We start from the raw sequence: 23,525 nt of genomic DNA, 5'->3' as shown, positions 1-23,525 counted from the left end.
CAGAGTACTTCGACGTTGTGAGGGATATGCTGTAGCCCATAATACTATGTCCAGATGAAAATCTAAGCATCCTGAAAAACCACATTTAACCTCCCATGTAAGGACAAGTGCTTGTGATTCCCTTTAACATGGCTTTTAAATAAATCAGAGACACTGTATTTGAAATTCTTGAGACAAGTAATATCACCAGTTAAGTAGTAAATGGTCTGGGGCCTGTGTAATGCCTATAACCAAGAAACAAGCCTCCTCCTCCTTAAATCTCATTATTCTAGGCAGTTTGTACTTATATTTACACACATTTTTACTCTTCCCAACGTCAGAAGAGCAGCACCTTGATAAAAGATACAATGGTTTACTGAACACATGCAGAAAGCTTCAGGAAGAAATGTTTTTCATGGCCAACACACTACTCAAACACAAAGCACTAAGAGATCCTTTCTTTGGAATGAAACTGTGTTTGGCATGCAAGAGCACTCAATCCCTCCCTTTAGTTCCAAACTCCTGCAGAAGGAAAAGGTATTTATTTCAGTGACAAGGAACATCAGTGAAACAGATGCAAGTGTCATGGCAGTACTGCTACGAGCTTACTCACAATGCAACACAAAAACAACTACAGGTAATCAGACATCTGGACACAAAATGAGAGCTTGGGTCAGAGGAGGAATTTTGATTTCAGTGAGATAAAAGGACAAGCTATGCCTATCTCACCAGTGATAGCACAAGCTAGCCTTATCTCACCAGTGACCTGCCATTCAGAGTGACACCTATCTATGAGATTGCAATCCATGGCTCTCTTCTTGAGCTTTCCAAAGAAAATCCATGTATGCTTTTCTTTCATGCTAGTCCTCACACAGTGAAGAAGCTTCTCACACCACATATCAATACTGCTTTGTTGGTAGGGAAAAATAAACATCAATGCAGAGCTTTCAATATCACCAAAGAATTTGGTCCCATCATGTGAACAGCACTATGAAAGAATGATGCTTTCATGAATTAAAGCACATTAGAAGTTTACAGTAATAATGTAACTGCTTCAGAGCTTCAGGAGTGTGGTAATGTCAGATAAATAATCAGGTCTGCCTTTAGGTTTAGGTTTCATTATAGAAATTAAGGTTGTTTGGAGTGGGTTTTTTTATCAACATTGAATCCTGATGGACTTGCTTTCATTCAAGTCTTTAGTACACTGCAAAATGAACACAAAAAGACCTACCAAACGGTTTTCATCAAATACTTCAAAAAGGAGTCTGTGCTTCTGAGGATTAACCTATGAAAAAGAAGTATAGTGGTAATTAACATATGTACTGAATTCCAGCACTTTTCTTCAGCAAAATCTGTGTTTATGCAGGAGGAAAGAAATACCAAAGGTCTTTTTAAAAGCAAATTTATACCTTGCTGCCATTTTGCTGTGCAATGTTTTTCTATTAGAACCAATAAGCCATAACTAGTACGATCCCAAACTGTTTCTAAGTCTATGCACATGTTTAAACATTCACAGCAGAAAGAAGGCAACACCAAGACTGAAAATTCCACATTTGTCTCAGAGTTAGCAAACGTATTTCTAAGGAAAGCAGTTTGAGAGCGTTTCAGAACATTAATTGTAGAGTTATTTCTGAATTAGGGAAGAGTTCTGAAGTGGGAAGAGTAGTGAATAGTTTTTCCCAATGTAATGTATAATATATCCAACATGTAATAAAGCTATAAACAAAATCACTTACTCTAAATAAGAGTTCTTCATTCCATTTTGGGTTTAAGGACTATGTGTGGAGGAAGGAAAAAAAAAAAAAAAAAAAAAAGAAGAGAGCATTAGTTATACTGATAATTCTGTACAAGTGTATATAATTTTTGATGTATTACACATTTTATTCCATGTAACAATCCACTTAAGAAAAAAGTACCTTTAACCTTGATACTGCTGGTAAAAGTCAAAGGAGTTTAATGTTGTGCAGAATGGACACAATTTATGCAGGTATTGTCAGATATTGCCTATGTCACGGATGCAGAGAAGGTGCATTAGACACTTAGAAATAGTTAATTTAGAGTATGTCCCTTCAGTAATAATCACTGCCTTCCTCTCAGTTCAACACCCACATTACTGACATGCAAACTCTTACCAAATGCCAAATCTCTAAGCAACATAAACTACACAGACCAGGCACAGATGGGCTAAACACAGCAATAACTCACTCAGCTAAGCTCATCTTTGAACTGTGATATTTTAAAAAATACTACAGATAGTTTAGCTACAAAGAAAGTTTAATATAACAATTATCAACATGGAAGGAAAAATGCATGAGTGATCTCATAACATAATCACAGCCACTATCCAGAACAATTTGGAAGAGTGCTTTCCCTCTCATATATACAGTTCTTCATTTTCAGTTAAACTAAATTAGCAGTACTAACTTTTTCCTGTATGTATTCTAGAAAATCAAGTAGTATCATGATTCAGGTGAGTGGTGCAATTTGATGCTTAAACAGAATAAACTGTTTGTGTTTTTAACATAAGAAGATAAAAAGTTGTACAACAAGAAAGATTCTTATATCATTAAAGATCTCAGAAAAATCAGAACAATGCAGTACTTCCATTAATGATGTAGTTTTGAATCAGTACTTACCTTATATTCTTCAATTTTTCCACTGCTTTTCAATAAAATTTTTGAAGAGAAAATACCACAATAATGCCATAAACAGAGAAACTGAGCAGACCATAGAACATCCATTCACTCAAAATACATGAATTCTCGTATTTCCTGTAGCTTTAACTTTTCCTCTGCAGTCTGTTTTAAAAAAAAACCACAACACAATACCAGAAACCCCAAACAAACCCCACCACACCCACACAGATAAGATGACTAACCTTTCTAATAGTTTTTGTCTGAATACTGGTAAGGGCTCCATTCACTGGATCATACAATGTCACTTTCACATATGGGTCACTGGTAGGGAAAAAAACAAAACAAGTAGTATGCTGCTCTATGCCCTTTTTGGTCACCATTATCAGCAGTCAAGTTTTAGAAGGCTTAAATTAATAGCAGTTATGTAACCAGGGGCTACAATTACTTTACAAATACCACAGACGTTTGTAATTACAAGCATTTCCTACACAGTTTTAGAGATAAAAGTAATATAAACACTACTAGTGATAATGATCATATTAGCTATGCTATTCTATTTATCAGTACAATTTGACTCTGCCCTCTTTCACAGTTATTTCAGGAGAAGAGATTCAATAATCCTCTCACATTTCAACAAGACATGCATGAAAAAATCTTCCAAGTATTAAGTATCTTAACACTTTAGAACACCTGGAATTTGAGGTACTTCCTCAAACATACAACAGTTTTACTAAATGTTCTAACATTTTGACAGAGTCTGAGTTTAACCTGAATTTTTCTGTTAATGAAGATGTCCTAATATTGCTGCTTAAAATGTCCTACTGCCTTTTCCCTTCCTGTGGTACTAAAACCCAACACATTACATGAATATCTAGAGTGAACAATCAAAGCACTCAATTTATCAGAGTAGGTGACCAAGACTGTCTGCCATACAGTAAAAGAGCATATGGTTTTCACATATTTAAATTATGATGAGAAAAGCTGATCTATTTTTGCTTTAAGTAAAAAAAAAAAAAAAAAATTGTACGTGAACAAAAAATTTAAGGGAGACTGTCTAGCTTTAGGGGAAATATAAATTTCACAGAATTTTTTCTATTGCTAAACTGATGTCACGCACAGCAATTTTGTGCTAAAATAACAACATTCCTGCACATATGCCAAAGCAGCTGAAAGCAGAACTTGCACTAAACCCATCAATACTTTTCTAGACCCTTTGTACAAAGGCCAGAAGCAAAAGTGGCTTTAGCACAAAATGCATTCTGCCACTTGCTAACTCTACAAGATCCTAAAAGCATTTCAATTACCAACTCACAAGTCTGATCATTCCTTTGCTAAATGTGAGGCCACTGTTCCACTGCACATAATTGGAGCTGAAACAGTCTTATAGCCACCAGTGTTTAGTACTGTGCTCATTCCAAGTCTTTCAAGCACAGATGAGAACTTTGACTACAACTAAACTCCAGTTATTTTAACTGTAGTTATTTTAGCTGCAGCCTACCTGAAGTGAAATACAGACATGGATTTATCCTCCATGGCAGAACTATTTTATCATTCAGAGAATAAAACATTCCTCTACTTTGTTTTGCCAACACTTAAGATCTGTCCAAGTCATTCTTGGACAAGAAAGCAGCTATCTTCATGTCTATATAGTCTCCAATAATTTTATGAAGTTGCCAGTTGAAAGAGTTCAGATTTTTTTTTTTCAAGAGGCACAGAAGAATTTACTGAGAACTAAAGAGCTGTAGAAAGAAAATAAAGAAGCAGCTGTCCCTTAATACATTAACAACATATTCTTACCTGGCTCCTAAGATATCCTTCTTGGCCAGGCCAATTCCAGCTATAACCTTCACTCTGACAATTCGTGTGTTCTCCTTAAAAACAAAGTAACATATTCAAGATGCATTCAGATTTCTTTTCCAGGTCTACTTTCAATTAATAAAGCGAAAAGAAATTATGGGCATAATTTTGAATTCACACTAAAATTACAGACTAAATGATGCAGTTATTTTGTCTAACAGAAATAGCCCTATCAGTAACACTCAGAGGGAAATAAACTCTGACAATATCTATTTCCTGGGCAGAATGAAAAGGGTGTCAAATTTATCAAAATAGATTAATAAAGCAAAATAGATTAATAAACTCTGGAAAGAAATGCAAGAATAAAAAATTCTTGCATCTATTTTTCATAAACAGCACAGAGAGGTCATACTTAAAGTATCAGGATTACTTATATGACCTGCCAGCAGGGTATGAATTTTTTAAGAAACAAAAAAATATTTTATTTACACATTATACAAATTAGCTTCACAGGAATGACAAGTAATTGCATTTCTGTTAATTAACACAGCAGCACAATCCTACGCAGCTCATATGATAAGGTACTGAATTCAAGGGGAAAAAAAAAATCCCTACAGCTGTGACCATATCAGAGGAGGAAGACAAATGATCATTGTCTCTCTGCAAGAAAGCAAAAAGCTTTTCAGATGAAGGGCTGTTTGTAGGAGATGGTGGGCCAGAGGAAAGCTGATCCAATCTAGGTTCAGGAGTTAAACAGATACAAGAGCAATGCATGAGGCAGTAGATGTTCTCCCTGGGGCCTTCCTGAATTCCACATTGAAAGTGCTTTCTAAAGGAGACTCCTAGCAAGCACTAAGAATGTTTTATCATTGGTCTCCTATATAACTACAGGACTAGATTCCCTAACCAACCCCAACTGGAATGGTTCTTAAAGCTAATGGAGAGAACTGCATCTTAATACTGAGGCAGGAACTACTGGCTAAAAACATAAAACTGAGAACAGACCACTAAATAAAAAAGTAAGCAAGTTTCTCCCATCCTCTACAGTTAGAGGTGATTGCCTGGGAACTGAGATGAACATCTACAATGTCCAGCCACTGACAAAACAATCAATTGTTCAAGTCAATTCCAGCCAAGCCAAAAGTCTATCTTCAGCCTTCACCTCAAAGGAAATTGTCTCTTACCAGAAACTCTAAGAGTTCAGAAAAAGAAGACCAGCAGACAACCCCTCCCAGCACTGACCACTTGAAAGTGGCCTAAGCTTTCAAAATCCTTAGTCATAATCAGGCTTTTAAGGTACATAACATTATCATGTGTTTTATGACAACAGAACTGACTGGATTTAAGAAAATATAAATAAAAAATTATGTTGGCATCAAATGTTAACGTTTTTATATACAACAAATATCCTAACATATCCACCCATCTTACATTCTAAAACAATGTCCAATTTATCTCCTACCAATTACCTAGCTTCAGTGACATTCAACATCAGTGAGTGTCTGTGATGGTTCAAGAGTCCCATGTGTGCATTTCACCTCTCCCTGAGCATGTCTGCACTGCCCCCAGAGCACCCTGACCCCCCTTCCAACAGGAGGATGGTCCTCAGTCACAGCCCAAGGGACCTAACTGACAGTCAGCTGGACAAACAACCCCACCTTTTCCTTCTCAGAAAAAGATCAAGAGCTGATGCTGATGTAGGACACACAGCCCCAAAAGACAAATGGGTTTTCTTGTCTCTGCATTCAGTTGCTTAGACCACAAGATTTCCTCCATTATTCAAGCATGAGAAAAGCAAAGACAATTAGATGCTTTTGGGCACAGGCATCCCAGAGTCAGGCTTAATAGTGCATCAATGTAGTCCACACAGGGGAGATCCCAGAATAGGATCCATGCTCCTGAAATTTTAAAGTTGGCTTAATCACATGGTTGGTTTACTTGTATCATAATAGAAATATGAAAGCTATTTTACAGAAAGACAAATTGCTTTGCACATAGCCTCAGGAAACTAGAAGACACAAACCCAATGCTGGCATGCTGAAGGTTGATTTAAACATGCCTTGCTGAAAGAAAGGTTATTATTTATTTGGGGTCAGTGCCAAACTAGGACAGCTACAGCATTTTAGTTAGCGGAGCAGAACAACTAACCAAACCACCATGAAGGTATGAAAAGGTATGTCCCGTAGCAATATCTTTCTAGATTAGCAGAAACAGTTTAAAAAAATCCCTGGATTGTTCACAACAATCTTCCCAACAGATCTCCTTTTTCACTTTCACTTTTTCAACTAACCACTCTCACTGCCAAAAGCCACCACATCCTTTTTCGTTTTTTTTAAACTGATAGGTGCCACTAAAGAGTCCACTTCTTCCTTTCCCAAGCTATGGCAACTAGAAACTCCAGGAAATCACCCATGCTAACATGCAAGGGCAATACATAATCACAGCATACAAGGTTCCCCATACTCTAGTCAGGCCAGTGTGCAACGAACATCAGGGGAAACTCAGACAGCTCGATCCAAACACAGGCAGAAGGGCCTGACACTGGAAGGAGCCATTATGCCGTGACCCCGCACATCCTGAAGAGGCAAAGCCTGCCGACAGGATACCGGGCAGCGCTGTGACCGTACGACCTTTCCTCCTCACTCACTGATGGCAGAATTACTGAGCAACTGCTGCCACAGCTCAAAAAAGCTGCCACAAACACACTGATCCCAGAAAGCAGTGAACAGCCAAAGAGCTCCAGGACCTTTTGAAGCTCATTTCATGCAGACAAAAATTAGGCCATGCAAGCTCTGCACAGAGACAAAGCATCGGATACTTGATTCTGGCACCCACCGGGAACAGATTCAAAATCAAAATTTCATGGTTTGAAAGGCAATTTCGACTCTCATCCTCTTCATTCACCTTTGCTCAGGAGATCCTTATTTGCCTCCTTCATGGCCACATACAAGAAATTGTGGATCAGTAACTCCTGTAGATCCACAGGCAGCTACAACATGAGTGTTTCTGTAGTTCAAAAAATACACAGGCTGCAGCCTGAACCTTTTACTCTCCCATGTTGACTACAGACACTCTCAAGCTACTCTCTTACACCACTGCCTTGCTTCAAGTGGTTCTGGTGGCAGAGGAGGGGACAGGCACCTAGCCAGTAAACAGGAACACACCAGCAATGTGTAGCAGCACTGCAGTTTATCTAAGAGACTGTTCTCTCAGCCCACTTTATCTTCTCAAGGGTCTCTTCCTGGAAATGTTCTGACAAGCTTCTGCAGTCCTGACATTAACCTGAATGGGTCAATCTGAATTTATTGTCTGTACAGCTGAAGAAACTGAGCATTCTCTGCTGCTTTGCACACACAGGGAGTGGTACAGGTTTAGTGCCCAGCTGCTCTGTAACACAGACATGCACACAACAGCCCGTCAAAGGCAGCAGCTCTGGGCACAGACTTGTACAGGGATTGTTTGTACAGATGGAACAAGGACGTTCAGCTTCTTTTGACAGCTTCTGACTGCCAGCCATTCCAGAGGCTGGAGGCAAAAAAACAAACAAAAAAAAAAGAATACAATAATGTTAAAACTGAACTGTTAAGCTGTTCCCTCTGAGAATGTAAGTAACCCAATATGAATCAGGTAAAAACAGCAAATGGAAACAGAAGAAATATTGTTAAAATTACTGAATCTGCCAGGGAGTGGCTGCACACAGTCTGTATCAGTTAGGCTGCTCCCAACAAATTCAAGCTTAAGTTGTTTTTAGGGGTTATATAGTATTTTAAAGCTATGGGGTAGGGGAATAAGGCTAAGACATACTACAGAGACTAAACTATCCAAAACATCTTGGTTTGATTAAGTGAGACAAAACATCCTTTTCCGAGCTGAGTCAGCAAGACAGTTATCTTATTATCTACTTCCAGGTTTTATAATTACTTTATTGTTAATTATATTAGTATATTCTAAAGTACATGTTCAAGACGCTAGTCAAAATAGCTGGGACTACCGAACCACACCATCTCTAATAATTAATCTATTTACTAACAGATACTGTGTAACAAGGGATGAAATAGAAGGTTTCTGAGCCAGTATGTTGACAATCAGTAACTTAAAGCTTTAAAGGCAATGCTTTCCAGCTTGTGATTCTTCGAACAGATAATAAAACAGAAATCCTTTTTATGTATGCCTTAAAATAGTTGCAAAATGTACTCAGAGTAGCAAAAAAAGTGTCAAACTAATAAAGTGGCACTTGCAGAAGGAAAGAGCTTCATTTCCACAAAAATCACTATGAAACTACCTATGTTCAATGAATATACATTAAGATGAGACATTCTTGAACTGTTCATTTTGGACATGAAAACAGCACTCGGAAAGAAATTTCAACCTTATAAGCAGTTTAAAACTTGTTCACAACCTTGAGACTGGAACAGTCTTGCCTGGCTTACAGTTGTTTGCAGTCAATAATTACACAGGACAGGTATTAACAAACTGTTCAGTCTCACCCCCATCCTTTCCAAATTCACATGGTAGGAAAATAGCACCAAAGACAACTGAGAGAATGAGTCCTGACTTAGTGATAGAAGTCCAAGAGAGAGCAGAAGACAGAAGAAAAATATAAGCAGGAAGAAAGGGTGAGAAAAAAAGACACAGATCAAGAAATGGTGACATGTTGATGACTACAGCTAAAGCCAGGACAGTTCATTTAATGTAAAACATAAAATGGTAGTATCTGCTGGACTACTAGATAGCTTTTTTTTGAGGAAGCCAATATAAAAATGACTGAGTAGTCTAACAGAGAACACTTGGTAGTAAACAATTCCTCTAGGCAATAACATCCTGTTATTCTTTTGTTCCTGTTAGATAGGTCAAGAATCAACTACCACCAAAGCTTATTACAACAATAACACAGTACAGCAGCATCAGCTTTAAAGATTCTGGCAATATCAGGAACTTTATATTAAGGCTTTCTTAAGATTCATATAATGTCTGCATATAATACTCATTTGAAAGAAAGCATTTCCCACAGAATGGGGAGCCTTAGGTGGAGAGAAGTACTTCCTGCAATAATCAGACCTCTCAAGTGAGGCAGCCATACATGTTAGGTGGCATCCAAATAATAGCAAGTCCTTTTTAGCATCATCACTTAATTTCACCAGCAGATGGAAAATGGGAAGGAGACTTCCCCATCTGACCATTACTTCACAACCCAGAGAACACTGTCCCCTCTACAGTGACCAACAGAGCTGAACCATTTTTCTTTGAAGAAATTATTTCAAAACAAGCAAAGTTTTAGATTCACAAAGACTCCTATTACAAAACTACATTGATTGATCTTTTAAAAATAATGAAAGTCATCAAATTCCTTCTGCCAGTTACAGATCAGTCTTAGTAATTCACTATGTACCATGTGAGCATTTTGTGCTCATAAATACAAAAGTCTCATCCATCAAGAAATGCTGGCTTGTTACTACAGATTGTATTTAACAGCTGCATTTGACTACAGATTAAGGAAGATATTAAAGACAACAGAAGTCCACTAATGGAGTTACCAATTTGTCAACAGAACTTTAAAAAATCCAAAACCCCCCAAGCAATCACCAAACAATTTTTCACTACGTGCAACCCAGTATCCATAACAGTCCCATTCAGTGTTTATTAGTTCAGTGTAAATGAAAGGCTGTAAAAATATAACACAAAACAAACAAATAGCTTCTGGAAACCACCAGATCTACACAAATTTGCACTGCTGTTCAAAAAAAATGCAAGCAAACTCCAAACAAAATCAGGAAACGTCTCAAGACTACAGGCCAGCAAACTTCACTATTTCTACAAGAGTCTCAACTAATCCAGGCAGGTGCGATTCTAGGCCATTCTAGACCTAAACCAATTCTAGGTCATTCATGGCCTAGAATGGTAAAGTCCTTCACAGCCTAGAAAAAATTGAGAGCCTTTCTAAAGCACAGAGACATGAACATCTATTTTTTTCTGTCTAAGTGCCTGTATAAGAACAGTCAGATATAGCAGACATCTCGTACAGAGGCACTGGGGAGACCACAGGCTTTGAACAGGAACTGAAGCACTGGGCTGCTCCAGCTCAGGCACAAAGGAGCCAAACAACATTACTGGTTTTGTCAGAGGCAATCCAAAAGATTCATCCATGCCAGTCTCTGAAGTCATGTTTGAAATGTTTCTATTCGTCAGCATCACCTTCAAAAGACAGCAATATGAGAAGAGCTGTGGGGTAAGGTGTGCAGAAGTAGAGAAGACAAACCATGTATCCTAGACATTCAGTTCACCAACTAAAAGCTACATAACCATAAACAACCTACTTTAGTAGGTCCAACAACCTACCTTTAGTAGATCCTAAAGAACATAATATATCTAAAGCTTTCCAGAATGAAATACCATATGCCTATGAGAAATCTTAGGCAACCTGCAGTAAACAAGAATGCTTGCTCTACACAGGACAGCTCTCAAATGACTGAGAAAGCTGAAATGGCAAATGCATGCAAGTAGGAAGTGTATTTTTGCCTGTGAGAAGTTCCCATTTCTAGTTTAATCCCTGAAAGCAAACACACATAATAGATACAAAAGATCTAAAAAACCTATCTAACTTAGAATATTATCTGGACAATATAAAAAGAGCTAAACAAAATAAGAAGTCTTTGATTCAGGCTGGGAGTGTAGCAACCCTGACATACAGACATATGTACATTAAACTATGAAAGACATGTATATAGACAATCAGTGTTGTTTTATTGAATGCCATTCCAAAGCCCTACAGTGTAAGCAGGTATAATAGAAAACAGAAATAGATACCAGAAAACTCTCTGGAAATTATATTTTTAATTTTAATTATTAATAATTTTAATTATTTTTAACAGTAAATCACTGGAAAAAAATTAATTCCTTCTGTAACCAAAGAAATAACAGTGCATTAGCTAATTCATCTTTCAGTCTTTGAAAGAGCATTCCATAATTACTGTTAGAAAATACTGTATTTAGTGCTGTAGTCAATTGTCACAAAAATACAGTAAATGGAAGTGAATACCTCATTAGAAAATGCTTGATCGAAGTGATTAATCTACAGAAATCCAAGTCTTAACAATTTGAAAGTTTTTCATGAGAAAGCCCCTCTCCCAAAACGCTGCTGTGCCAAAGAAAAGCAGCAGCAGCTGTCAGCCTGCCCCTGCATTCACAGGAAGATGTCCCCCGAGCACGGCAAGAGCAGGCAGGGCTCCCACAGCGCGGGCCACGCCTAAGGCTGCAGCAGGGAATGCTCCCCGATGGCTCCAAGGAACCTGCAGCAAAGAGCGCCGGGAGAGGAGCCCGACCTGCCGGGAAGAGGGAAGTACATTTCATCGCATTCCTTTCCCCTTTAAAAAAAGTTACTAGGACGACAAAAAGCAACATGTTGTTCTTATTTCCATAACATTTGAGATCTACTTTTCTACTCCTAAGACCTTGCTCTGAATACAGAACTATTGTTTTTTCCATGTTGACCTTACTAGTGCTCATTATTTCAATACTCAACTAAGCCATAAGTCCTGTGGGTGACAGGATACTTTTACAGAAGAAAAACTGCACCTGCTAGATTCAGGCACTGCAACTCAGATACCTACATACAGCATATACAAGAACCCACTGTATACACAATAACCTCAATTACACGTTCTTTTTTATCCCAGTTTCTTTTTGTGTCAGCAACATCATATTAGCAATCCTTTATTGAGTCCAAGTGATTAATACACCATTAACAAAGAAATCTGTCATAAATGCCTAACTTGAGTTGTGATGGAATCCACACTCTAATACTGCACTCAACTGCCTCAACAATTACACCAACTTCTCCTCACCTGCCTTCCTGAATGACAATATATTTATAATTATTATATTTACCATAGGATCATTTCCAAAAGCTGCAACAAGAGTGTTTTTCCTTTTATTAGACAATTCTGATTTACACCCAAAGAAAATCCATCTTGCAGAACAGGCCCCAGAGCAGCCCTGGGAAAGCAGCAGTGTGCAGACAAACTATGACAAGAGTGCAAAACAATGTGGGGGACAACAGAAGAGTCCTTGATGATACTTTCAATATGACTTGGATTTCTGACCATGTTTTTCTTTTCCTTCTGTGTACATCTTCCAGACTTAAACTCTGTGAAGACAGAAAAAGACCATCCAAGGAGGGAGAACGCTATTTTTCATTCTTGTACCCTAGGCAAGAGCAGCTAGCTTTCTTGTAATCATAAGATCATGTTTTGTCATTTGTGCATACAGAATCTCACATGAAAATTATGGAGATAACTGAGCAAGTTCTTTATATGCAAAACAGTATGTACTCACTGAATATTAAAGTCTCTGAGCATAAACAAATTGCACTTTTCACATATGTCACTTGAAAAAGTTTGGCTATGCTTTTGAATTACAGAAGACGTTAGATCTAATGGATTTTTTACATGCTTTTCCCCCCCTCTTCACCCAGTAGTTCCAAAGGAACATATTTATGCTCAGAAAGATTGAGGGAAGATGAGAATTGTTAAATTTTAAGCAGATTTCAAAATATTTTCACCATAGCAATGGAGGCTACAAAGCAGCTAAACTGAACAAAGCTCAACAATGTTAAAATAGAGAGCCTAAGGCATGGAATCTTTTAGTACAACTACATAGCCTCAGAAAGTTACTAGCAGCTGAAAACAGGATCTTGCAATAGGAAGTGTTATGCAACCCTTGCAGTATGCAGCGCTAATTTTGTATTAGAAATTCTATGTAATTCAAATACTAAGATGAAGAATAAAAGTCATTCGAGAGCTTTTTAGTTACTTCTCCAGAAATAAAGCACAACTTGAGAAAGAGAGCTATGCTAACAAGAAAATTAACAGTGTTTTATATTTTAACAAACCGAATTCCTATTATGGATGCAACAAGTATGCATTGACACAGAGATCATCACTGCCTGAACACAAAAAAGAGCTGATCAAAGACAATCTTGATAAAATATCCTGTTGGCTCAAAGACAGCATTACTGACATTTCACACAGGTCACCAAACAGCTTTCAGAGATACTGCTTTTAGTCTTCCTGCATCTGCAATGTTTAAAAAAACCCTGACTCTCCTTCTTCTCGATAAAGTTAACGATTCCATTATATTCTGCCCCGGTTACAAGCAACAGCCACCCCCACCTGTCTGCTACTTACACCCAGTAACAGGTACATCAGCCTCAGCCACCTTCCAAAAGATCCACGTGCTCAGGAACTACGACCTGAGGACAGAGGCCACTGCAGGAGTCACTTTCAGTTACCCACGGGTTTATTGCAAAAACACTGACACGCAGACAGATTTTCACACTCCCGCTAATGGCAATGCTGGGATGAGCCCCATTGCTCAGGTACCGCTCTACCTTTTGTACCGCTCTAATCCACGCACCGCTCCTGTCACACTGCCCGTGACAAAGCCTGGAACAAAGACGCGATTCTCCGGTACCGGGAAGAAAGCGGGGGGAGAAGAAATCCCGCTTCACTCCGTCACGAGGAAGTTGCGAGCGCACGCGGATCCCTCCGTCCATAGAGGAGGCTCCAATGGGAGAAGACAGGAATGCCGGTGCTAGACGGCACGGCACGGCAGCTGCCACCTTACAGCGGGCCGGGGCGCAGGGCAGCCGGCACCGGGGAGCCGATCCTGCCGGAACGCCCCTCACCACCTCACCCCGCTCCCCCGCCCCACCGCAGCAGGTCCGCAGGGAATACCCGCCCCGCAGGGGGCTCAGCCCCGCGGAGAAGCCCGCGCTCGGCTCCGCGGAGAGGGCAGCGGGGGGCGGCCCGGGGCCTCGCTCACCTCCTCGCCCGGCAGCCCGAGCACCTCCGCAGGAGACGCCGCCATGGCCGCACGGCGCGCGCCCCCCGCCGCCGTGTTTACCTACGCCCCGCCCCGGGCCCGCCCCTGGCCCCGCCCGCTCATCGCCCCATCGTCTGATTGGCGCGCGGAGCCTCGGTCCCGCCCACCCGGGTGCCGGCGGCGCCTTCCGATTGGTTCCCGCTCCGCGCCCCGCCTGGAGACACGCGCCGCGCGGGCAGCCTGAGGGGGCGCGCGGCCGCCGCCCTCAGCCCCACCGCCCCTCAGGGCGCCGCGGGAACCGCGCCGTGCTCCGCCCTGCCCTCCTCGGCAGCCCTACCCAGGGCCGAGGCGGGATGGCGCTGCCTTTCCAAAATTTTTCCTGCTAGTTTACGCTGTCGAAGTCTTTCTTTGCAGAATCACAGAATCGATTATGTTGAGAAAGACCCCTAAGATCATCCGGTACAACCTACGACTGAACACCATCGTATCAACTAGACCATGGCATCAAGTGACCAGTCTTTTCTTAAACACCTCCAGGGACGGTGACTCTACCAACCTCCCTGGGCAGTATCTAATCACCCTTTTTATGAAGAAATTCTTCTTAATGTCTAACCTAAACTTCTCCTGCTGCAGCTTGAGATTATTTTTGCACCTCTGAGAGCCAGGTCCAAGCTATGGAGCTCTTGCCTAAACCCTTGTACTCGGGGAACCTGAAATTGCAAAAATCAGGGGGAAGCTGAGAGGAAAAAAAGGACTTTGCTCACCAGGATGAGGCAGTGCTGCCTTCCAGGGTGCTCTGAGGAGGAAGGAAGTCCCAGCTGTGTGAGGAGATGATCTGACATAACATCCAAGAGAGGAGCATGCCAGAGAACAGAAAAAAATAAACTGTAAAAGCTATGTCTGAAATCAAAACAATTATGTTGTCAAGACTTTTCTTGAGAAAAAAAATCAGTTTGCCCCCCATGCCCCATGCAAGCCTGTGAATCAATCCCTCAGGAATCCCCCCTGACCACACATCTTTCCAGCAGGCAGAGGACAACAGCAAGAGCTGTGCTAAAAAAGCTGTAAATAGAGTGGTTTATTCTGAGCTTTGTAGCCATAAGCCTTTCTACAAGCCTAGGCCAAACTCCTCCAGGCACTGCACAGTCTGGGAGTACAGAGAACATACCGCCCTCTTAGGATGAACATGCTGAAAATCACGGGTCACTAACAACAAACAAATGTAGCAGCACCTGTACTGGCAAGGAACCAGGGTCTTTCATCACCTTTCAACTGATCCAACCTGGCCCCTCACGCCCTGGGTGACCTATTTCTGCCATTATCATCTGGTGAGAAACTCTCCCCTTTCCAAAACAAACACAGACCCATGCTCAGCTCTTTGGACTGTGCCCCAAGCAGACCACAGAACATGCAGGTAACACCTCCTCAGGAAGACTCAGGCAAACCTGTGCCCATTAGCGCACACACACTCATGTTCTCCTTCCAGAGGCTAACCAGATGCTCCAAGGAAACACAGTCTCAGTATCAACATCAGTTTGTACATGTCCCAAAATCAGTGTAGGGTATTAGCTATGGAAATTCAAGTGAATATAAACAAAGTTGTATTTGAGCAAATGGCTTCAAATGAATTGGTAGATTTACTTGGGGAAACAATGTCTGTTATAAGTCCAACCAAGACAGTTTGGAAAATAAGACCCAGAAAAGTTTTTGGATATTTCAAAATAAACAGCCCTCTTCTGTTTTTGAATAGACCCTCTGGACACCCAAAGCTTCCAATTCCTTTGGCTCAGCTTTGCCTACATCAGTCTTCCAGCACAAGTTTAAAGGTGTGTCCAAACTGAAGTTTCTGGGTAACAGACAAGGAAGGAAAATCTGCCTAAGTTACAACAGGCATGACTTCCAGGTCCAGATTTTTCTGGGATTGAGTATAATGATGATTAGTAAATTGTTGTTACAGCTTGCTAGAAAAAAGCATGTGGGTTTGTGGCTGTCAAACACGAACACTGGGTTTTGCAGTGCTGTCTCATACTCTGCTAGAGTGTACAACCAAGTCAAAGAAAAAGCATCAGAGCCCCAAAAGCTCACAGCTGAGGTTTTTTGTTATTTTTTTTCCAGAATTGTAGTCTAATAAAATATACTCTTTTATTTCTCCCTATAAATATCTTACTACATATTACTGTCACTAGCCAGAACTCTGCCTGCCTTTCTGCAGTCTCAGTCTCAGCTTTTCTGTACAGTAAAGGCTATAACAAGAAGCATCCCAAAGTCCTGTTTAATAAAGGTCTTATTGTGAATATTTTATTAGAGCATTACTTATTGGGCTTTTCTGTAGGACGTCAAAACTCAAACATTAAATTTTAAGTAATATGTCATTTCAATAACTTTGACATTTAAAATAATGCCCTTTTGAAGTTTACAACAGGACATTAACATACTCATTTTCTATTATGTTATATTACCTTTTTTAAGTAGCAGAGTAACACAGCAGTGACTCATTTTTTGTGTGGAAAGACCACTGATTGTCCAGAATAGGCGTTAGCTAGTCAATGCCCAAATCCATAAGCAGATGACCTGCTATGAACAGGTCTGAAACACAGAACTTGTGTTTTTGGGTTTGATACCCGGAGGCATCCACATATTAAGGTAAGGTCTATGTGCATTTTCAGTGGGATCAATAGTTATCTCCAATATTCCAGCAAGATATCTATCACTTCACCCAAATTATTCTTTTACTTAAAAATGGGGGAACATAAACCACAATATGTTTGTTAACAAACATTCAGTTCTTACGTTAGATATATATCTCCAGCATTTAATATTTTATGGTGTTATGCTATTCAAACTATTAGTGGAAGAGAGCTCTTCTGAAAGCAAATAATTGATTTTCAGTTGCAGAGAATAACCTGAATTTGGATCATCTAAGTGCAATGGAACACTTTGTATATCCATACCATTAAAAATCTGTTAATATTTTATCTCATGAGTCCATCCCAATAGTGAGTTCTTATCTGGTAACAAATTACAAATTTGACTTCTCTTTCCATCTAAATTAACCTTCAGTCCCATGAAAGATCAAAAATGTACAAAGTTTAAAAAAAAAATCCATCTCTATGCTGAAGGCATCCATCCTGATAGATCCAATTTGTGATTTGAATTTTATATACATTTATGATAGTATGGTTTGTGTCTTTCTTTATCATAAATGCTTTTCCTAGGCCAAAGAGAATCTATGCACCATAATACTGAATTACTTTGAAAAAAATCCTAACAAAGCAGTGTTTGCTTTTAAAGGAGGAAATTATGTGGATAAAGGAGATTTGTTTCAGAATTCCAAAGGATCATCAAAATAGCCTTTCATTTAAGAATATATGTTAACTATAGTGATGGTTAAGTGATAAAAGCTAGGACTTCAAGTAACACCAAAGTGTGTTTTAGCTTATTAAATGTAGGATACATTTTTGCTACAGAGGATTTTAAATCAAACTGGATACATTATCTTTGCTGGTCTTCCTTTAAACCAAAGGAATAGAAGTAATTTTAACTGCAACAAAACAAAACAAAAAAAAAAAAAACCTCAACAAACAAACAAACAAAAAAGGCAAAAAAACCCCAAACCAACCCCCAAAAAACAAACAAAACCCCAACGACAAAAAAAAACAAATGGCAGAAACAGATTTTTGTCCTATTGTCTTTTGTTCTACTGAGTCATACAATAGAAAATGTTATGAACCACTCACAATGTCACAGTGATAGGTAAAGGGAAAATTGTGTACAACAGGGAATTAATAGAAAAAATTTATATTGGTCATGAGTCATTGCTATGACTAAGAGAAGTAAACACCTATTGATATCCTAAAAATCTCAATTTCTTTACTATTAAGGCAATGTCTCAGTAAAGAGACTAATGCAGAGATGTAGTTAAGAGCCCAAGACTTAACACTCTTCATAGCTTTACTCTTAAATGCAGGCTAGATCCTGGCAATTAATACTGATTTCAAACACCATGACAACGAGATGCAAAACTGATCCAAACATGAACGCTTATATTTTGTAAGCAAGGACTTCAGTCTGGTAGTGACTCCAGGCTGGCAGCGGTCTCTGCACTGCATTTCAACTGGGCTGCTTTTAGCTCATTTGCAGGTTTTCATCAGCCCCTTCCTTCTCCTTTTCACTCTCAGTTTTCCAAAGTCACAAGTTCTGTTTTCTTTAGCTTTTCTTCTTTCCCTTAAAAGCAACATATCCTTGTTTGGATACATGTGCTTTCTGCATTGCCTGAAACCAAGCCACTGCCTCCAGCAGCCTCAAGACCTGCAGCTCTACTTGCTCCTGCAGGACGACAGCGCGAGGTGTGACCATCACCCAGGGACAGACCAGATGTGAACCAGAAATTCTCTGCTCAAGTAGCTCCTTTCCAGGGCAACCTGCAGACAAAATTTAACACTGCTCTCCAAGCTTGAGCCTGTGTTCCCCGGGCACGAACACCAGCTCTGGGCCAGCTCCCTTCTTCCCTGCCTCCCAGGAAAGATGCTGAGCTCTCCAACTCTCACAGGGTAGAAGAGAAAGATATAAAAAATGTTTTTCCTAATTTTTGTGATTTGTATAACAGTTTACAAGCAATTTCTTTTGGAAATATCTCTGTATTGATGAGCAAACCTGCATAGTAGGAAGAGCAACTATAGTGGAGGTGGAATGTCATACTCATTTTGTGCATATGCATTTGAATGAAATGGTAAACACTTGTCTGAATCACCACCACTCAGATGTCATCTTTTTCTCTCTATTTTCAGCTTGAGGGGGAAGAGAGCTGCCAGAACAGAAACCCTGAAGTGATGAGCTCCAGTCAACTGCTCCCAGATTAATTATCCACCAGTGATCCCATGTTTAACACACTGCTTGTGGATATTTTTGCTAACAGCTCAACCCATCGCAATGTTAGAGAAGTAAGAACTTTCCAGGGATTCATATTTGGGCTTTTCTTCTTTAAATACCTTCTATATGTGTATGAAGTAGTATGTGCTGTACGCTCTTTGCCAGTGCCTAAAACATTGCTAAGACCAGGAGAAGCTGTGTTCTGATATGGTGTGTGACAGCATCACTAATGCACTCCCATCCTCCCATATCGCAGTTTCACACAAGATGCTCCCTCTTACAGTGTTTCTCTCTTATTTCATTAGGAAAATGGGAATAGTAAATTATTGCTGTTATTAGTTGGTTTGAATTACTTCTGAGGTATTTTTAATGTTCAAATACTTTTGAGTACACAGATTTTCAATGTGTTATCATTGGTCCACTGATTGATTTCCAATGATCTTGAAAGTTTTGTCATTGGGAATTAATTACCGATAATACCAAACTACACTTAATAGCACACCATCCAAGAAATGTCCACATATCTTCAGGTCTGTCTGGCATAGAAAGTAATCCCACAAGAAGGTACTCCTAAAAACCAGGCTGACTGACAAGAATGTAGGGCTTTGTGCATGCTGTAAAAAGATATTTATTAATGATTAGAGTATTACCTCTGCCAAAAGCAAAGGGAAATGCAAATATCCTATTATTATATAGATACTGTTTTTGATAAAAAGCTAACCTCAGATAATTCCTAAAGCACTGAAGTAATTTAAAGTTACGTGCAGCAGGCCTCCAGCAATTACTTATTAGTAAGCACTGAGATCTGCTATTTTGCTTTTTCAGAGACAGCCATTTTAGGCCCCTGTGTTAGTTTTGCTGTCCACAATGAATCCTTGTCAGAGCAGATTTTAGTTATGCCATTGGTGCAAGAACCAAGAACCTTTGAGCAGGCGCTCTTAGACACAGGCACTTCATCATCCTTCTCATCTCTACATATGTAGCAGGAAAGATGGTTTTAATTTTTCAAAGCAAATTGAAATAGAATCAAGGAGATTTTTTTTTCCAGTCAGAATTAATCATTGCTTATACACAGCTTTTTAAACAACACATTTCAAAATGCCTCTTTTTGTCTCAGAGCAAGGAGGATTTGGGCATGATCCCTCTGGGAAATGATTATCATAGCCCATGGAACAAGTATCCTTTTGAAGTACTGATACAGAGCAGGCAAATAGAACACTCAAGGGTATTCTTGATAGGGAAAGGAGATGACCAAGTCCTTATCAGTTAATTTATAATGTAGGATAAGTTACAGTGCTGTGTTTTCCCATCCATACTAGAAACAAAATATTTGCAAAAAGAGAGCCCAATAGCTCTCTAAAGTAAGTATGTTGAGAAGTACTGATTTGAAGCTATAGATAGGTTGGCTACCTGAGGAAGGCTACAGGCACAGCTTCTCTTGATTCCCACTAGCTACCTCCTCCACACAGTGCTTCAAAAACCTGAGGCTGCAGATGGACTCAGCTCCAGCAGCAGTCAGGTAATGCCCTGTTCAGTTTAGTCATCACAAAAATCCACTACTAACAAGTCAATAAGTGAACATAAGGCTATCAACCCCTGAAGAAATAAAAAAGTATTTTCAGTTTCCTACGTATCTTCTTCTTCCTACCTTCACCACATATGAAGGCTTTAAAAGCACATTTAGCTTATTTGGTATAATATATACACAACTTTAAAAATAGTTCCATCAAAAAGTGGCCCCTTATATGCATAGGTAGGTTAAAATGAAGCTCACAAACTGCCGAGGCTCATTTCAGTCTTTGGGCCAATTTTTCAAGTACAATTTTAACATTTGACTCAAACCCCCCCTACACAAACAGCAGCATATGCTTTGGATCAGTAGCATACTGCTAACATTGCCTGAACCAGCAGCTTGAGATCCACTGAAAATTTTATTCTAATAGGCATCATCTAATTAGGTAGTGTGGATAGGCAAAGTTCCAATGATACATAACTTATCATAATCCATATAAAAGAGTTTATTTAAAAGGAAGCTGACAGCAGAGAAAAGATGAGCCACAGGGACAAAAATGGAGTCTTTTAATGATTTCAGAACTGAGGTATTACCAGATATAGAAAATGGGTAGGCAGGCCCAGGAAGAACAGACTCAGGAGGAGGCACGACAAAGCCATTGGAGAATAGATATGTAAATGTCCCAACATATTTCAAATATTTACATCACTAGTAGGATATTTCCTACATATCCAAAGCACATGGCAGAAATGTTATGACCTATCATGAACTATAATAATTTAGTTATGTATTCTGCATTATATCAAGATAGTCTTTTATTTGGGGCACTTAAACACTGTAATCTGCTGTCTTTTTAGCACAAAATACTTTCTACACAATTTTTTTCCATGCCTTCAGTTCACTTCCAACTTAATTAATCTGGCTTTCCTGAGTTTGTATTTCACCCCTTTCTCTTTTTTTAACAATGTGGTTAGGAAAGGCAAAAGAAATGGAAAGATTTGTAATTTCATCAGGTAATGTTAATTATGCACTAGGTGTTGGTTTGTTACAAAAACAGTAACAAAGGCACTCAGGTCCTGCGAAGTAATGCTTAAAATGCCATTTGCTGGAGTGAGCACTACAAAGAGAGGACAGTACATACAGTCTCACATCCCTTCAGATCCCCCAGCTGTGCAGCACAGGATGGGCCTCCAATCCACCCACACATCTTGTCCACAGAAGGCCACCTCATTTGAGTTTTTATAGGATTTTCCTACCAGAAAACAACTCTGCTCACTACTTCACAGGTGAAGCAGAAAGGATGTTCACATGAGAACTTCCAGCTGCACTTTCAGATAAAAGGCAAGGACACACAAGTGGCATCATTGCAGCACTGAGTGGGAGCTGCCTGCAGGCTCCTCTGTTATGGCTACCTGGCCAAGGTTTCCCTGCAGCCAGAGGACAAACACAGCAGAGCACAAGGACAGCATAGCCCAGGCCTGGGCACATTCAGGTTAATTGTTAACTATTTTGTGGATCCCAACTCAGAAACATCTTAAGCATAGTCAGAGCCCTGCTCCTTCCTTAAGTTTGGAATAACTTCCCAGCTTTGCTCCAATTTGTAAGCCTCACTATGTATTTTTCTTCAATTTTGTCTCCTTATCCAAGCTTAACTTGTACCATTTTTAAGAGAGGGAGGAGAGCAGCAAGATCCAAGCATTGGTTAACTCTGATTGGCTTCAGATGGAGCTTCTGTCTCTTGAGCCTAGAACAGTTTCCAAAGAGGCCATTTATTCTGTGACCACGTAATAAAGCAGGTCTGCTCTAGAAAAGACCTATCAGTTGCCAGAGACACTGTATGGACTACATGAACCACTGCCTAATTTGACACAGCAATGCCTAACCCCAGAGGTGGAATTCTGTTTACTGGAACACCAGCTGCATTCACACATACAGATTTGATTTCTGGAGATGTAAAAATATTTCAAAGCAATTGTTTAGGACTTACTCTGGATGTCTTTATTAAGCACATAAGTATCTAATAATTTGAAAGCTACAAAGCTCAAGACTTCAGTTCAAAGATTTCTACCTTCTTAAATCTCTCCTGTTATGACATTTCCATTCACAGATTTGTTTGTTCTTTTGATCCTTTTTATAAACCATTAAGACAAATTCTTTAAAATTTACAGCTGAGAGATTCCAGTTAAAACCCATTATTACTTCAGGTGAATCAGCAATTTCTAAAGTATCCTTTTATTATCTCCTACATTATATTCCATCTCATAGCTTGGGAGTTTTTAATTTGCATTTTTTATGACAGCGGAACATAAAGGGTGTCTGTCAATTGTTCATTGAGAACTCTTTGTAAAGCATGTTTAGAATACAGTGAGGTATTTTAATAGTATTTCTTCCCATGATATGTTAAAATTCTTATCTTTCTGATTCTCTTTCTCTTATCTTATGTCTCTGTGATAATTCTTTTTCTTTGTTGATGTGCCTAAGTGATTTTGTGCAACCATCAAATCTTGTCACCTGCCAGCTCATCTCAGCACCTCTATAGTCTGGGATGTAGTCTAAGTCTGAACAAGTGCTATCTCTTTGGCATGAAAACCTGAATATTTATCCTCTCTCATTTTTTTGTAGCCAATTCCTGCTCTGTGGCAATGCCTTTCCATCCTGTTCACACAGACTGTTCTAGGTACACTGATGGGTTTACATGCAATTTTACAATCCAAACACAGGACTCCGTAGATCAAAGCACACATTTTCCCTTTATGTCAGCAACTCAAGCCACACTAACACCCTCTTGTAAGAGTGCCTTACAAATATGGGAAGGCAAAACCAGACAAGCACCAATAATACAGTGGAAGGCACCACCAGCAATGGGATGTCACAACAGCAAGAGCTAGCACCCAGGCATGAAACCAACACTT

General features: G+C 39.6%; 1 protein-coding gene across 1 annotated transcript in view; it reads right to left on the bottom strand.

The window, feature by feature from the left end:
- The window catches only part of NEDD4 (NEDD4 E3 ubiquitin protein ligase), a 51,039-nt gene extending 36,763 nt beyond the window's left edge, over window positions 1-14,276 (bottom strand). The window contains exons 1-5 of the mRNA XM_053954901.1: window positions 14,232-14,276; window positions 4,413-4,486; window positions 2,858-2,936; window positions 1,716-1,754; window positions 1,211-1,264 (exon numbers count right to left, since the gene is read on the bottom strand). Of these exons, the coding sequence (XP_053810876.1) occupies window positions 1,211-1,264; window positions 1,716-1,754; window positions 2,858-2,936; window positions 4,413-4,486; window positions 14,232-14,276 (291 nt within the window). The remainder of the gene's footprint in view (window positions 1-1,210; window positions 1,265-1,715; window positions 1,755-2,857; window positions 2,937-4,412; window positions 4,487-14,231) is intronic.
- Between the last annotated feature and the right edge of the window lie 9,249 nt (window positions 14,277-23,525).

This window comes from Vidua chalybeata, chromosome 13 (genome assembly GCF_026979565.1).
Source record: "Vidua chalybeata isolate OUT-0048 chromosome 13, bVidCha1 merged haplotype, whole genome shotgun sequence".
NCBI classification, from domain to species: Eukaryota; Metazoa; Chordata; class Aves; order Passeriformes; family Viduidae; genus Vidua; species Vidua chalybeata.
Note: the sequence above shows the minus strand (reverse complement) of the source record. Positions and strands in the feature narration are given on the sequence as shown.